The sequence below is a fragment of the Erythranthe guttata genome, chromosome 6 (assembly GCF_056151865.1).
Source record: "Erythranthe guttata isolate IM_541 chromosome 6, IM_541, whole genome shotgun sequence".
Lineage (NCBI taxonomy): Eukaryota > Viridiplantae > Streptophyta > Magnoliopsida > Lamiales > Phrymaceae > Erythranthe > Erythranthe guttata.
In genome coordinates, this window is record NC_142538.1 from 18896882 (window position 1) to 18913588 (window position 16707).

At 37.0% G+C, this 16707-nt stretch overlaps 4 protein-coding genes across 5 annotated transcripts; 2 read left to right on the forward strand and 2 right to left on the reverse strand.

Moving 5' to 3' along the window:
• Positions 1-1470: 1470 nt before the first annotated feature.
• On the forward strand, positions 1471-5608 carry LOC105955472 (P-loop containing nucleoside triphosphate hydrolases superfamily protein). The gene is made up of 11 exons (XM_012979198.2): positions 1471-1844; positions 2058-2294; positions 2948-3208; positions 3313-3392; positions 3496-3601; positions 3695-3808; positions 4287-4385; positions 4550-4639; positions 4725-4831; positions 4918-5061; positions 5137-5608. The coding sequence occupies exons 1-11, from the start codon at positions 1575-1577 to the stop codon at positions 5399-5401; spliced, it is 1773 nt and encodes a 590-aa protein (XP_012834652.2). The 5' UTR covers positions 1471-1574; the 3' UTR covers positions 5402-5608.
• Positions 5609-5818: 210 nt separating this feature from the next.
• On the reverse strand, positions 5819-7594 carry LOC105955471 (F-box protein At5g03970). Its single transcript, XM_088819124.1, has 2 exons — positions 6427-7594; positions 5819-5826 (listed from the first exon to the last, which is right to left on the reverse strand). The coding sequence occupies exons 1-2, from the start codon at positions 7592-7594 to the stop codon at positions 5819-5821; spliced, it is 1176 nt and encodes a 391-aa protein (XP_088675250.1).
• An 820-nt stretch (positions 7595-8414) lies between these two features.
• On the reverse strand, positions 8415-9560 carry LOC105955297 (F-box protein At5g03970). Its single transcript, XM_012979016.2, has one exon. It carries the CDS (start codon positions 9558-9560, stop codon positions 8415-8417), a length of 1146 nt encoding a protein of 381 aa, XP_012834470.2.
• A 97-nt stretch (positions 9561-9657) lies between these two features.
• On the forward strand, positions 9658-16457 carry LETM2 (LETM1-like protein). 2 transcript variants are annotated; one of them, XM_088820172.1, is made up of 15 exons: positions 9658-10015; positions 10553-11243; positions 11328-11640; positions 12240-12386; positions 12512-12600; positions 12704-12796; positions 13107-13233; positions 13704-13768; positions 13849-14023; positions 14576-14770; positions 14856-14903; positions 15045-15191; positions 15290-15372; positions 15596-15711; positions 16051-16457. In XM_088820172.1, exons 2-15 carry the CDS (start codon positions 10639-10641, stop codon positions 16131-16133), a joined length of 2286 nt encoding a protein of 761 aa, XP_088676298.1. In that variant the 5' UTR covers positions 9658-10015; positions 10553-10638; the 3' UTR covers positions 16134-16457. The 2 variants fall into 2 exon arrangements, with proteins under 2 accessions (XP_088676298.1, XP_012834650.2); XM_012979196.2 differs by having other exon boundaries at positions 9790-9965.
• The last annotated feature ends 250 nt before the right edge of the window (positions 16458-16707 follow it).

A 16707-nucleotide genomic window follows, 5' to 3' on the forward strand; every position in this document is an offset into this window, starting at 1 on the left:
TTACAAACCATCACCCAAATATTTTTTGCTAAGTCAAAAAGAAAAAAAAAGATGGAGATCAAAATCAATGCCATTATTCAATACACAATTTCCATAACAATCATTATTATTTCTTGCTTAGTTCCACAAAATGCAGCACAAGTACAGCGACAACAGTGCATGAACCAGCTTCAACCGTGCACGAATTACCTAAACAGCGACAAAAACCCGTCGGAAAGTTGTTGCCAAAATCTCGATTATGTAATAAAATACATGCCAGAGTGTTTGTGTAGCATGATGAGTGTTCAAGGAGCAAATAAAGCCGAGCAAGCAGGCGTTAACGTCGCGCAGGCACAGACTTTGCCCGGAAGATGCGGTCAACATATTAACCCGATAGGGTGTGTTACGGGTACACCCGATAAACGATCCAAGAATTCGGCTCCGGAATCTTCCGATTCCGTTTCAATTTCTTCGAGCTTCACTATAGTTTTTGTTTCTGCTATTGCAATAGTTGTGACATTGTAGTATACATTCAGCATCTACTCATTCTCAGTGTGTGTATGTCCAAAATATATCCTATACTTTTGTTTTTGTTTTTCCTTTTTCATTATGTTTAATATTTGGTGTGTAAAATTGATTCGAATTTGTGTATCAATGATATACTTGTGAGCTACTATTGAATTCTTTCGTTTGGGAATTAAGATAATATTTGATAAATAATATAATTTTTTTAAGGTTTATCAAATGTTTGGAGTTTATACTTTACACTCGTGTTTTAAAAATCGGTCGAGGCGGTCCAAAATCTGTATGATTTTTGTGTAAAGTTTGGAAAATCCGATCTTGACATGTTGGCTGTGTGAAGCGGTTTGAGACAGTCCTAGACCGGTCAAACTTTTAAGGCAAAAATCGATTGAAAATCAATTAATTTTTTTTTTCTTTGGGAATTTAATCAATTGATTGAATAAACTAAATATATTCCAATAATTTCTTCAACGATTAGGTAAATATATATATAATGATTAATGAGTAATAAAATATGTATATTGTGTCAAACCAAAGTAATAATTTTCTTAAATAAAGAGTTATATATTTTGCTCTCTTGATATGCTTGATGTTCAATTTAAAATAAAAAAAATATTAATATATATATACAAATAAATTAAATCATTTGAATATAAATTCATTTTTTACATATATTTTATTATTATTATTATTATTATTATTATTATTATTATTATTATTATTATTATTATTATTATTATTATTATTATTATTATTATTATTATTATTATTATTATTATTATTATTATTATTATTATTATTATTATTATTATTATTATTATTATTATTATTATTATTATTATTATTATTATTATTATTATTATTATTATTATTATTATTATTATTATTATTATTATTATTATTATTATTATTATTATTATTATTATTATTATTATTATTATTCTAGTGCCAATGGTGGGGTCCAGGTTTGTATTTTATAAATTAAAAAACAAATGCAAAAAAAAATACCTAATATTGGCGGTTCAGTCACGCCGTAAATTAACAGAAGTTGTAATTAGCAACTCTGTGCAACCATGACCGGCGGCGAGGACCACAACCCAAACAAAGCCTTGACCACCACCAAGTTCTCCGACCTAAACCCGCCGCTATCCGAACCGGTTCTGGAAGCACTGAGGGAGTCCGGTTTCGATTTCTGTACACCGGTTCAAGCCGCCACCATACCCTTGTTATGCAGCTACAAAGACGTTGCAGTCGACGCCGCCACCGGCTCCGGGAAAACCCTAGCTTTTGTCATCCCCCTTGTCGAGATCCTCCGCCGCACCGCCACCCCTAAACCCCACCAGGTCTTAATCTTTTTTTTTGAAGTATATAAATTTCAATTTTATGTAGCTATTACGCTTGTTTTAGTTTATTTATATAATAAACCTGAATTCATTGGATAAATGTAGTTTTATACCATTCATAAGCTTTTAATTATTTTTTTTTTACATTTCCATGTTTGATTAACATATATTCTGATTAATTGGGGGATTAAACTTATTGATATGTACTAACAGGTGTTGGGAATAATAATTTCTCCGACAAGGGAGTTGTCATCCCAGATATTTAAGGTTGCAGAGCCGTTTATTGCGACATTGTCGAATGTGAGGCCAATGCTATTAGTCGGTGGAGCGGAAGTGAAAACTGATATGAGTCAAATAGAAGAAGAAGGAGCTAATCTGCTAATTGGAACTCCCGGGAGATTGAATGATATCATGGAGCGTATGGATGGATTGGACTATCGCGATCTCGAGGTTTTTCTTTGTCTTCGTTTCGTTATGCAAATGCTAGTTTTATGCCTCTCGATTTTTTGTTGTTTTTACTAGTGGATTATGAATTCGAGGGCAGGCTAAGTTTAGTTTAATATCAGATTTTGCGATAATTGCTTTACATGATGCTGCGATGCTCGAGATTTTAAGTAGGGTTTGAATGCGTATTACGGAGATTACTTATTTTTCGTTATGTTATGAATAAGCCGGGATGTCCAATCTGTACTATCACGAAAAAATGATAATCTTAAAAAATGCAGATACAAGTACTTAGATGGCAAACGATTCTATGGCTACTATTGAGGGGTATATTCGAAGTTTGACTTTTTTATTCCATTTTATCCTTTTTTGTTGAGTTTCATAGCTAGTGATATGTTTTTGGGTGAAAAAATATGCAGAGTCGATTAAATTCTCTGCAGATCAGTTCTTTCAGTCAAGCAATTTTGACATTGAAGTTGTTTAGGTTACTATATGATTAGTTCTATTGTGGTTAATATTCGTGGTGGGATTATATTTTGTTCTTAGTCCCTTTTACTTTGTTTTATTTGTCGATGGTTTTTCCATTGCATAATGATTTTTTTCCTATTTTTGAGATGTGGGATATGCCGTTTCTTGAATGACGTGTTATGGTGGAACAGATATTGATATTAGACGAAGCTGATAGATTACTAGATATGGGATTTCAGAAGCAGATAAGTTCGATTATATCTCGTTTACCAAAGCTTCGTAGAACAGGACTTTTTTCGGCTACTCAAACTAAGGCGATCGAAGAGCTATCTAAAGCAGGATTAAGGAATCCTGTGAGGGTAGAGGTCAAAGCTGAAGTAAAGGGACAAAATGATAATACATCTTCTCAAGAAAATTCCTCTTCAATAACTCCTTCGGGACTTCATATCGAGGTTTTCCTTTGCTTCTTCTGGTCTTGATTATGCTTAAGATACTAATGATGCTTAATCACGGAGAATGACGTTTATACTTTTGTCTTATGGTACGTGATGTACAGTATCTTCAATGCGAAGCAGACAAGAAACCTTTACAGCTCATTGATCTACTCATCAGAAACAAGGCTCAGAAAATGATAGTGTGAGTTGCTAATTCACAAATTTTTAATTGTTTTTAAAAATTTATTAATGAGCTGTTAGAAATTCTCGTTGATGTATGTAATAATATCCTCTTCTCTTTGTAGCTATTTCATGACTTGTGCGTGTGTTGATTACTGGGGAGCTGTACTTCCTTGCCTTCCTTCTATGAAGGGTTTCTCTCTAATCTCTCTTCACGGGAAGATGAAGCAGGTAGTTTTTGCAAATACGATAATAGTAAGTATATATTTTGGGGCTATTTTAAGGTTAGAGTGTTGTCTGAAGTTTTTATACTATGTATTGCAGGCAGCGAGGGAGAAGGCATTAGCATCATTTACACCTCTTTCGAGTGGCGTTCTTCTTTGCACTGATGTAGCAGCGCGTGGGCTCGACATTCCTGGTGTTGACTGCATAGTACAGGTAAGCCCACAAGCCCGAATTTCAGCCCAATTTTATTTAAAAAGTAGAATCCTAAAAATATGGCGAATTTTATCGATTTTGGACACTTTTACATGGGTTGGGGTTTAACTACAATATAACAAGTATGGTGTAATAAAATCCTAAGATTTTACTGCCGATTTTGACTACCTTGGACAAACCGCTAAATAACTACCTTAACGACATCTGAACAGATAAAGGTGACAGTGAATTCAAACTATTTTCCCTCATAAGTAACTGGATACAGAGGATTTGATTACTTTAGCAATTGACGTGTAGCTTCTTTCAGAAATGCCTTAAGGAAAAAGGGAAAAAAAAACACGAAAGATAATCATTTACCTCGCTGAATAAAGCATCTCTGAATTATCGTTATTTGATCTATATTTTATCCACTAACCTTCATTTAATTAAGAAGAAAAAAGCTAAAACTAATTACGAGAATTGATATTGTTGTATTCAGTATGACCCTCCGCAAGACCCCAATGTGTTTATACACAGAGTTGGCCGAACTGCTAGGATGGGACGACAAGGAGCTGCAATTGTTTTCCTGTTGCCAAAGGTTTGTCTATTCAGAATATCTGAAGTACAAATCTTGTTATTTAGATTCTTTAATTGTAGCACGTATATTTGCTTCTCTCTCTCTTTTTTTTTCTTCTTTTTTTTGTTTACGAGAGGTCATTTATTTAATTGGTATTCTTGGTTCAATCGCTCGTCACTAAACAGGAGGAAGCATATGTAGAATTTCTGAGGATAAGAAGAGTTCCACTAGAAGAGAGACAATGCTCCGACGATGTTCCTGATATCATTCCGCAGGTAAAAACAAATTAGTTTTACAATTATTCTCTAAATATTTGCTTAATATATTGATCTAAATGTTGGGACGATATTGTTTCTCCAGATACGTTCGGCTGCAAAAAAAGATCGTGACATTATGGAAAAGGGACTTCGGGCTTTCGTATCGTTTGTCCGTGCTTATAAAGAGCATCACTGTTCTTTTATCTTCAGGTTTATAATTATTTTTTTTATACCCTAATTTAAAATGTGATTTATTGATTATTCAAATTAGACGATTTTTGTTTATTTATTTGCAGGTGGAAAGAACTCGAAATCGGGAAGTTGGGCATGGGATTTGGTCTATTACAGCTACCATCCATGCCTGAAGTTAAGCACTACTCTCTTTCTACTGCAGGTTTTGTTCCGGTTGAAGATTTACACCTGGAAGATATCAAATTCAAGTAAGTTTTATTTCTTTATTTATTCATTTAAAATAATAAAATGAAGTTTCACTTACCAAAATTCAATTAATGCAGGGATAAGTCTAGAGAGAAACAAAGAAAGAAAAACCTGAAAGAAAAACAAGCTGCAAAAGAGGAAAAGAAGACGAAGTTTAAAGCACCGACAAATGCTCCAATAACTGCCACCAGGAAGAAAACAGCCCGACAAAGACGAGCTGTTCAGACAACAGAAGATGCAGATGAGCTGGAACGAGACTATCGCCTACTGAAGAAGCTGAAAAAGGGAACTATTAATGAAAACGAATTTGCGAAATTAACTGGAACAGAAGATCTGCTTTGAGACTTTTACCGAAGGGAAAAAAGGATGTTGAGTAAGTTCGTCGTTTTAAAATATTTTATGTTGAAACAGTTTAGCTAGTTTGTTTTGTCGTGTGGTTCGTGGAAGTTAATGCTTAGGTTTTTTTGTACTGTTAAATTTTTACGGAAACTAATTCATAGAGTTCTATATATCAATTTTACCGTCTTTGGAATTGGTACAAAGAGAAAATCTGCAGAATTTGAACTCCTGAATGTGAACGCGAGAGCAGTACGCACAATACGAAATCCTGTTGGTCGCTCTTTTTATGTCCTCTATGCTACTCAATTTGTATCGTGAATGTTTTCCTCTTACACCGTATCGTACCGTGTATCATAAGATACAAGACCACTTATTATTCTAATTAGAACATACATATATTTACGTAAGAGATGTTACAACTTACAAACCTGTAAAATTAACATTTTAAAAATCAAATCACTCATTTCAAAATAGATATAATTTATCAAAAATCAAATTACTCATTTCAAAATAGATATAATTTATCGTTTAATTTGTGTATCGCGACACGTGGGATAATACAAAGATATAAATAAGTGGGTCGTAGCAACCCAATTATCAATGGACAACTTTAATGGATAAACATACGGGCGCTATATTTGGCAACACCAAAGGGAATAGTGACCAAATCGATATCAAAGGGGTAAAGTGCCAAACCCTGAAACCACAGGGCTTAAGTGCAATTTACCCTATAAGATTTATAGGCACATTCTATTGATTAATTACAACCATATTTGAATATACATATTTAAAATAAATTGCATAATTTTAAGTTTCCAGGCTAATTTTGGATGAGGATAATTATAAGTTTGTTCAAGAACATTAATTAAAGGACAATTTTTATTGAACGATCACCACTCAAATGAAAAACTAGAAATGACGTTTTGATAAAAAAAAAATAATAAAATATAAAACTAGAAATGATGTTTAAAGAGCATAGGAAGATAAAAAACAAGATTCTAAAAAGGGACGAAGATTCCCGCAATTACCGGAACTATTTCGAAGACAACCACGGTACGGAGCCAATCGGCTGGTCTTGCTCTCAAAGTTGTAAAGAAACCATGTTTCTCCCTTCTTCAATAGTACCACAAGCGGGTCCCGCGAAACGACCCCGTCGAAACCAACATCCGCACAGCACATGAACACGTCGAGAAAAAGACACTTTTTCGACATGTCAATGCCTTTGTACAAACACTCAACGCGTATATCGTGCATCAACACCCACTCACGCCGAGGTATAGTCTTATCCCTCTTGTAGCCCCCATTATCTCCACCGCCCTTTTCGAGCATCCAAAATTTCAACCACGGTGAGTCAATCGCACCGTACAATAAAACGTCGTCCGGAAAAGGCGACCTTGTAACGATAACGGAAGTACAATTACCACCACTAGTATACGGCGCCTTAATCAACTGCAAGTGTTTTTTATACTTGTTCGGATCGTAAACCGCGAGTTCAAAGCTAGCCGTAAGCCAATGGAAAACACCGTTCACCACCACCGGAGGCATGTATAGAGGCTCGTATGGAGACTCCGTAATAGAGCCGGTGGCCTTGAGTGAGGAGGGGGCCCACATGCCGGTCACGGAAGAAAAAGTCTCGATTTTCATAACCTTACCCCATAACTCACGTACTCGGATGACAATGTAGTTTGGTTCGAGTGCGGTTTTGTTCTCCTCGCACATCATTGCGTCGAACGACGACAAGTAGAGTTCGTCCCGCCAGATAGTCGGGGGCCGCGGCAGAGCGACGCACTTTCCCGTCACCGGATTAAGCACGGTGTACATTGTGACCATATGTTTTCCGACAAGTTGGAGGAGACCACAGAGGATTAGACCGTTGGAGGAATTGATGAAGGTGCCGAGCCCTTCTTTAGGCACGTGATCGAATGTGATGTTGCAATGATGAATGGGGAGTATATTCATTTGAATGGGATCTCCCGGGATAGTCGGGGGCGTGAATTTTGTTTGGAATAAGGCCAACAGACGGCCGTCGTCGGAGCTCCGGCGTTTGCTGTAATTCTCGATGAAAAAAGGATCGTTGATGATGTTGTTCCATCTCTTTGAGACGGAGATGAATTTGAATACGGATTTGGGCGGTAGCTGAAGAAGTAACTCCGTTAGTAGGTCGTTGTTGCTCTCAACCCTTTCTGCTGCATTCATGACGGCGCTTCTCTCACTAGAAAGAAAAAAGAAACACACGTACCACAAGGTGTGAGAAAGTAAACCCTAAGGAAGAAGGAAAACCTATGAACACGAATCATGTGTAGGAGGAAGGAAACAAATGGACTCTCTCTACATATTTCACTAGAAACAATTTATTTATTTATTTATGTAAATTTTATTATTATTATTATTATTATTATTATTATTATTATTATTATTAGGTTTCTTGCACGCGAGCAGATGATCCAACTACGCAAAGAGGAAGAGTACCTGACTTAGAAAATACCTTTTACAATGTGGCTAAGGTCTTATTTAAATTAATTAGTTGTAGAATCCTAATTAAAGTATGATTCTGAGTGGATTCTTTTCACTTAGAATATAACTCTAATTAGTTACTTAAAAACCGCTCTCTATCGTTTTCGTGGTACTATAATTATAATTGTAAAACTACATACCAAAAAACTTGATTTGCAAATGATTGAAGAAAGTGACAAATTATATTCACCATTGAAGAGAGATATTTTCGTTCGCTGCATGCATGCATGTTACTTAAGGTGTTATAACACCTATTGCAACACCTTGTTTTTTACGACTCGGTGCCATTGATTTCTTTCGAGATTATATCAATCTAACGCATCAACCAAAAACTAGATTTTCTTTTTGTAACTTTAAGAAGTAGCTTTCATCCAACTATATTATAGAGTAGTAAATGTCCACTCTCGTGTAATAGTTTGCAAATTATTGTTAATAGTACTGGGCAGAAGCTAAGTTCGGACAATCTCAGACCTAGAAGAAAATAAACTACTTAAAGAACTACTTAGAGAGCATATGAAGACAAAAAAGAAGATTCATAGAATGGAGAAACAGAACCACTATAACCTCCGTCGCCACTCAAAAAACAACCGTCTATCAACTCACCGGACTCGGTATCTAAGTTGTAAAGAAACCATACACCACCCGTCATTATCAAGACGACGAGTGGGTCCCACGAAACCACGCTCCCGGGCTCACACATAAGATAAAAATTGTCCCATCTATCATTTTTAATTATGTCTTCTGGTGATTTGTACAAAGGTTTGAGGCATACGTCGTACTTCAAATCCCATTCGTCGCCGCCGCGGCCGCTCGTGTGGTGGGTCCCACCTTCTCCCTTGTCCTCAAGTTTCCATAACTTCAGGCGCCTCAATTTCACCGTTCCGAACCATAACATGTTGTCCTGTGGGGACCGCGCAATGATAATGTAAGTGAAAAAATCAGGGCTGATCGGCAACTGAATCAACCGCAAGTGATTTCCTCCGCCGCGGTCGTAAACCGCGACGCTCCGGTCGGTTACAAGCCAGTGGAAAACACCGCCCGCCACCACCGGAGGCGTGTAGAGGCGCTCGACAGTGCGCGCAGCCGTAAGCGTGGATAGGGCCCACTCTCCGGTGGTGGATGAGAACGTCTCGATTATGATAGTATTTTCTACGCGGTGGCACACCCGAACAACGGTGTAGTTCGGGGTGAGCTCATCCGTGTTCCCCACGCACGAAAATCCGTCAAGCGACGAGTAGAATTCTTCGTTGCGTGGGGAGGCAGGCGGCAGTGGGGCCCACCTTGCGGTTGCCGGATTGAAGACGGTGTACATGGTGGGCCCGCTGCTGCAGAGGATTAGACCACCGGAGGGGTTGAAAAAGCGGCCGAATCTTCCGAGCATGCCCTTAATATTATCCGAGATATTAACACAAATAGGTACTACCTGGATTTGTTTTTTGCAACGAATGAAAGTTCTCTGGATGAAGGCCAACATATGAACACCACGACGACGTCGTTTTATTGTGTAGTTCTTGAGAAAATAGGGATTTTTGATGATGTTATTCCATCTCTTCGAAACGGACATGAATCTGAAAACGGATTTTGGCGGCAACAGAAGAAGTAACTCCGTTAGTAGATCGTCGTTGCTCTCAATCCTTTCTGCCTTCATGGCGGCGGCGGCGGAATCGTATGACTTATGAGAGAGAGAGAGAGATAATTAGAGGAGATTAGATAGTGATTAAGGCCATAATCAAAAGTTTACCTGTGGGCAGGGGCCTCCTTTTTACCATAATAATGGGCTAGAGCTTTGACCAGTCAAAATTAAGCCCGTTGCTGAAAAAGGGTAAAAATGTCAGAAAGGTACAACGCTCGTAATATTATTTCGAAATATCTGTTGCACAGTATAACTTCTCTGCCGCAGGCAGTCGTACTGAAGAAACTCGAGCTTCCAAAATGCTCTAAATCTTTCTGACCAAAATTTGATTTGAATTGAAAAAAGAATAAGCAATTCGTAGCAATTTTGTTGCGATTTCGCCTCCATTTTTTTCAGATTGATCGTCGCTTGCATTTTCAGGTCAGTCGTTTTCGAAGTTCGTCGTTCAATCTCCCCCGGAATTCACGGAGGTTTGTCCATTTCTTTTTTTCTGCGTGTACCGATTTCATATGCTGTTAATGTTTAGGAGAAATGTTTTGATTTTATTTAGTATTTTGTTGATCTGAGAGTTATTGCTGTTTTGGATTTGAGTATTTTGAGCATATTTTGTTGGATTGATTGCCGTCAATCAATTTGGGTGTGTACAGAGTTTTGTGACCGCAGTTCAATTGTGATTGCGTTTCGTGTGGTTGCAATGGTCTGTGTCTGTGAGAATTATGCACAAGTTGCTCAGATACAAAATTTTGATCCCTCCTTCATGATTTTGATTAATTAGATGAACTTGGATAATGATTGTTTATTCCACAGAAACAATCAAGCTTTTTCTGATTGCAAAATAAATTTCCTTTCGGACAAATTTTTTTTTTCTGAGCTGCATTTTTTGTCACCAACACATGTTTAGTATACAATTATGAATTACAGAAGTTGTTAGGGCTTAATGTTAGGATTAGGACTTTGAAACCCTTGCTTAATTTTGATTGTTTACTGATTTTAACACCAACATGCAGTCAGGACTTCATTGAGCCAGACTGGCAGTAGTTATTTATCAGAGAGTGTTGGGATGCTGACGTAATCATATTCGTATTTCTTCGTAATGGCTTCAAGAGCAATACTACGAAAGAGAAATTCCCTCCTTGATTCTGTTAAGCGGCCCTCTTACTTGGTCAAAGGGTTTTTGTATTCCGAGCAAGGTAAATTATTAGATATTCCTGAAACAAAGTTTTGCGATAGACCTGTGAATCCTTCATCTTCTGGTGCACACTGGGGAGATAAAGAGGGTTTATATTCTCTAACCAAGCACACTGCACAGCGTACTTTGACAAATAAATATGCTGGCTATAATTGTTATGGTGTCCCAACTATACGCCGGGAGATGGGGAAACCTGGGGAGTTTATCGGATTTCGGTGGACGACCGATTACGCACGGTATCTTTCTACTGCAGCAGCTGGTAAGCCTGTATTAGGAGGCAGTGATGATAAGCAAGAAGAACCAGCGATTAAGCAGAAGAAGGATCCTTCGCCAGAAGAGTGTGACCAGGCAGTTGAAGGTTTGAGCACTGTTAAAGCCAAAGCCAAAGCTAAAGCCAAAGAGAAGCAGCTGCAAGATTCCCAAAAGGGTCCTAGCCTCATACTGAAGAGGATATGGGCAATGCTCTTAGGAATTGGTCCGGCTTTAAGATCTATTGCCTCTATGAGCAGGTGAATTTTGGTGTTTTTCATTTCTGTTGTCCTAAAAAAATATTATATATAGAATGTGACTCTCGCTGTTCCTGCTTAATATAGGGAAGATTGGGGAAAAAAATTGATTCACTGGAAGGATGAGTTCAAGTCTACGATGCAACACTACTGGTTGGGTACGAAGCTACTATGGGCTGATTCTAGAATAAGCTTGAGGCTATTGTTGAAACTTGCTAGCGGGAAGACTCTATCCAGGAGAGAGAGGCAACAGCTCACACGAACAACAGCCGACATTTTCAGGCTAGTTCCTGTTGCCGTCTTCATTATTGTTCCATTTATGGAGTTCTTGCTGCCAGTTTTCCTGAAACTGTTCCCGAACATGTTACCATCAACCTTCCAGGACAAGATGAAAGAACAGGTTCAGTTTTAAGCATCATAATGTTCATTTTTGTGTCTGAGGTTATCAAGTTGTTTCCGTTTCCTTTGCTTTACTTTTCCCTGTTGTAAGAGTTGAAGATCTGATTAAAGGGTTTTGGTTGTTGAAGTATCTCATATTGGCCTCTTAGTGGTAAAAAAATCTTGAGCAGCACAAAATTATGCTCTTACTCATACATTTTGATATGACTGTAGTCGTAATTTGTTCTTGAGACCAAAGTAAATGTACGCTGCCATAGTCAATTTTCATATGGCTCTAATAAAAAAATATATGTGCATTGCCTCTTTTGGAGCTATCATTAGTACATCAGTTCAGGGTGGGTGGAAACAAAAGCTGTTATGCAAGTTTGGTAGAAATTCATAACCTGTCTTATCCAAATTTCTCTGTTGTAAGGTTCAAACTACGGATGCATTGAGAATGTCCGTTGTTAGTGATTAATCATTTCCTTTGGTTATGAACAATATAATCCATTCTTGTTCAAAATTACTTTCGATCCAATCATCTGATTTAGGAGTATGACTCTTGTTCTATGTATCTCTAACATTTACATGTTCATCTCTATTAAAATGTTCAAACTATAGGAGGCCCTGAAAAAGAGGTTAAATGCGAGGATAGAATATGCGAAGTTTCTTCAAGAGACAGTAAAAGAAATGGCGAAAGAAGTTCAGAACTCAAGAAGTGGAGAAATAAAGAAAACTGCTGAAGATCTTGATGAATTTATGAACAAGGTAAGAAGTCTATGGGCAAATTGTTTTTTAAGTAGTATTTTTGCTTGCTTCTTAAAATAAGCAAAACACCAATATTTCTTCCAGTAGTATTTTGTATTGACTATTTTTTTTTTTGTGTTGACCAGGTCAGGAAAGGGGCTCGTGTAGCTAATGATGAAATCTTGGGCTTTGCCAAGTTGTTTAATGATGAGCTCACTCTGGATAACATCAGCAGGTAATCTACATTTGCTGCGGTAATTTGGATACCTTTCCTCGTTTATTAATTGGTGCTGAATTAGAGTTCATGTGAAATATCCTTCATATCTTCTTGAATGCAGACCCCGATTGATGACTATGTGCAAATATATGGGTATCATTACTTATGGTACAGATGCATATCTACGCTACATGCTTCGAAGCAAGCTTCAGAAGTAAGTAATATTGTCTAACTTTATTAGTTCATATTGCTTTTGATACGAGTAAAAGCTCAATTTGCTGCAAGTTTTGTGTTTGTTTATTGCCTACGAACATCATAGTGAAAATTAATTTCAGCAAACAGAAAACATTGGATTGTTCACTTATAATATGAAAATTGGTTGAGTCCTGCTAAGGAAAGACAGGGAACCATTGGGCAGAGAGAAAACAAGGATGCCATTTTCACTTATATTGAGGCAGTCTGGTTTCTTGTAGACCATTTGATTCAATTTATTAATTCTGCACAATTTGATATTCTTGTTGCAGGATAAAGGAAGATGATAAAATGATTCAAGCTGAGGGCATAGAATCCCTTTCGGAGGAGGAGCTTCGCCAAGCATGCCGAGATCGTGGATTACTTGGACTTCTCTCAGTTGATGAAATGAGAAAACAGGTTAATTAGATTATTTGGAGTACTTTTCATGTTATAAGAATTTGCTGCTACTTGGTAAGGAAATGTCGATCAGCTATAAAGCTAATGCACAACCAAAATAACCTTGAGTGGTAGTTGAGATGGTGTGGTGCTCGTGAGCCTTTTTTGCCATCTATATTTATTAGAAAAGAACAAACACTATTAGGTTATCTCTTAAATTCAACATCATGTTTTTTTCTCTTAGGTCTTTGGAGTATTCCTTAGTTGTGTAGTTTTTTGTTTTGTTTATTTCTCCACCTTTTGTTTTATATACTCAGGCTACTGAATGGAAACTGTGCTCTGTCTCTCTGCCTATAGATGAGTTCTATTAAAAAAAATCTGACGACATTCTGAACCAGCAAGATGATTTGTATGCCCTATATATGCTATTGCAATTGTAAAATATATAAGAGAGATTTTTCATCTATAAATTTGGATATATATTTCTGCAGCTGCGAGATTGGCTGGACTTATCTCTCAACCATTCAGTACCATCATCTTTACTAATTCTGTCTAGGTAACCTAAACTTCAATCATCTATATGGATTTCGAATTCTGGCATTGTTGAACATTTATTTATTGATACCTTTTTTACAGAGCGTTCAGTGTCTCTGGTAAAGTGAAGCCAGAGGAAGCTGTTCAAGCTACGCTCTCATCCCTGCCTGATGAAGTGGTGGATACTGTTGGAGTAACAGCTTTGCCTTCTGAAGATTCCATCTCGGAAAGGAGAAGGAAATTAGAGTTCCTGGAAATGCAAGAAGAATTAATCAAGGTCTGTTTTCTGGTCACTTGTTTAGTGTTCTCTTTGTTCAGTTGGAAAGAAGAAATAATAAGTGTCATTATGTCAAGAATTGGTCTGAAACTTGACATCTAATTAACAAACCAATACCCCTGATCCTTCTTGATCATAATAATTACGAATTAGCTTTCTTTTAAATCAGTGATCATTGTGTATACTAAACTTTCATATCATGTGATCCGTCATTTTATAGATTTACATCTACATATGGAATATTAATCTTAAATGCTCTAATGTACTTCTTCGGAATTCCCCGATAAAGCAATTCCCAAACAGCCCTTGATAGTTTGTCAATATTATATTGTATTTTTGCACCTAATTTGTGTCTCAATATGTTTTTCTAAAATGTACCTGCCACGGACGTGTCAGCTCTACCTGCATAAACTATTTTGATAAAATTAAGAATCATAATTTGCATTACCCTCTTTTTATGTTTTGATATGTAACAATTAAACTTAATAATTTCTTTTTGCTATCACTTTATTTCCTGCTTTCTATTAATAGTTCTTATATTGTTGATTATAGGAGGAGGAAGAGAAAGAAGAGGAGGAGCAGGCTAGGTTGAATGAATCTGCTGCAAGGCAGAAGGATGTGGCCTTGGAAGAGATGGTGACATCAACTGCAAAAGAAGTTGAAGAACGTGAAAAGGCAAAAGCTTTGGATAAGCAAGAGCAACTTTGCGAGCTGAGTCGTGCATTGGCTGTATTAGCATCAGCATCAGTAAGTATCTACTATGCTTTCTTCGTGTTTTACATCATGCTTCTTAAGCTCACATAATTGTTTGACTTGCTTTACTGCTTTTCAGTCTGTGAGCAAGGAGCGCGAAGAGTTCTTAAGACTTGTCAACAAAGAGGTAACTTTAGTTATTTGCTAGTGATTTTCTGTAAGACCTAATGTGTGCATAAATATTTGAAACTGTGGACAAGACCAATTTATGTGGGACTGATAAAATTCTCTATAACTGTAAGATCATTCATTGATGTGTAATTTGTAGATTGGGCTGTATAATAACATGGTGGAGAAAGAGGGTACTGAAGGAGAAAAGGAAGCTAAAAAGGCATATACAGCAGCTAGAGAGGAAAGTGATCATGCTGCCGGAAAGACTGTAGGCGATAAAGTCTCTACAGCACTCATAAACAGGGTAAGGCTGATTTCTGTAGTTCTCTCTCTCTCTCTCTCTAGAATGATAATCATTCTGTTGATGTATCTCACATATTTGCTGGTTTTTTCACATTTTAGGTTGATGCTATGCTCCACAAGCTTGAAAAGGAGATTGATGACGTAGATGCCAAAATTGGCGACCGGTGGAGGTTGCTTGATAGGTACCCACTAATATCTGCCGAATCAAGCTAGAAAACTCATTGAATTCTATGTTTAATCTTGGAATTTGAAAGTTTGTGATTTTCATCACTTCGTCCACTGATTTTCTAGTTTAGTGAATGAAGTTTTAGATTTCATCGTGATTCACCATTAGCTAAGTGACTAATTCTTAACTTATGGTGGCTGTAAATATTGCTTACCAATTTCATTCTCACATATGGCTAGGGATTATGATGGCAAAGTGACTCCTGAAGAGGTTGCATCTGCTGCTTCGTACCTGAAAGACACCTTAGATAAGGAGGGAATTCAAGAACTCATCGGCAAACTGTCCAAGGATAGAGGTTAGCCATGCAACTTATTTCCCGTTCTGCCCCCATAATATTTTTCTGCATATGGCATAAATGTTTTGAATTTATGGCAACATGCTACTGCTAATTCTTTTGTGGAGATGTGAGTCATCTGTTGATCTGGGCCCACATATTGATTCTGCTTTTAAATGGTTGCCAAAGTTTATTAAAAAAAAATAAAAATCGGCAGCCTTATGCCTCTGTTGAAAATGGTAGTATTGCCTTTTGAGGTGTTGCTACGTTTTAACTGTAACTTTTTCACCGTCATTTTAGCTTCTCACTATGTTTTATGTCGTAAAAAAGTTGATTATTCTGCCTCTGGACTTGTGACAGATGGAAAAATTCTTGTGGAAGACATAATCAAGTTAGCAGACGAAGCAGAAGAAGCCGAAGCTGCTGAAGCAGGAAAATCATAAGAGAATTTCTCTGTCAGCAAATTCTTTGTGGTTTTGTTGACTTCTACGAACTGTTATCATTTGCCGTTGATATATCCAAACACGACACATGGGTGAGAACTTGACATTTTAATGCGGTTTTTTATTTATTTTTGGCCGACTTAAAAAGAAACAATAAATGTTGTACATTTCACAATTTTAGCAAGTGGAAGCAACTGAATATCTACATAAGCATACATGGTCAAGGCATTGACTACTGTCTGTGTATGTTGTAATTCTTTGTAAATGAGATGATGGTTCTGAGAATTGAGAAGTACCAAGACTAATAACTCGTTTGCTATTTTCTATCGGGATTTTACGATGATGATCGCAAATGTTTCATTTGTTATTGTCCTAATCTGCTGTATTTGAAACTTGGGGTGATAAACGAGTTGAGCCGACTCGTGAGCTTGATGAGCTGGCTCGAAAAGAGCTCAAACTCGAATTCGAGTTTTTCGAGCTTGAGCTATTTTTTATTCGTTGATGAGCTCACGAGCCAGCTCGCCAGCCTTAATATTTTATTTTTTATTTTTTATTTAAATAATGTATAATAATA

What these genes read in the sequence shown, in the direction of transcription:
- LOC105955297 (XM_012979016.2), bottom strand. Translation starts at nt 9,560, where the DNA reads ATGAAGGCAGAAAGGATTGAGAGCAACGACGATCTACTAACGGAGTTA.
- LOC105955471 (XM_088819124.1), bottom strand. Translation starts at nt 7,594, where the DNA reads ATGAATGCAGCAGAAAGGGTTGAGAGCAACAACGACCTACTAACGGAG.
- LOC105955472 (XM_012979198.2), top strand. Translation starts at nt 1,575, where the DNA reads ATGACCGGCGGCGAGGACCACAACCCAAACAAAGCCTTGACCACCACC. An exon ending in TGGACTATCGCGATCTCGAG is followed by an intron (nt 2,295 to 2,947) that starts GTTTTTCTTTGT and finishes ATGGTGGAACAG; the next exon opens with ATATTGATATTAGACGAAGC. An exon ending in TTCACGGGAAGATGAAGCAG is followed by an intron (nt 3,602 to 3,694) that starts GTAGTTTTTGCA and finishes TATGTATTGCAG; the next exon opens with GCAGCGAGGGAGAAGGCATT.
- LETM2 (XM_088820172.1), top strand. Translation starts at nt 10,639, where the DNA reads ATGGCTTCAAGAGCAATACTACGAAAGAGAAATTCCCTCCTTGATTCT. An exon ending in TCTATTGCCTCTATGAGCAG is followed by an intron (nt 11,244 to 11,327) that starts GTGAATTTTGGT and finishes TGCTTAATATAG; the next exon opens with GGAAGATTGGGGAAAAAAAT. An exon ending in CAAACTGTCCAAGGATAGAG is followed by an intron (nt 15,712 to 16,050) that starts GTTAGCCATGCA and finishes GACTTGTGACAG; the next exon opens with ATGGAAAAATTCTTGTGGAA.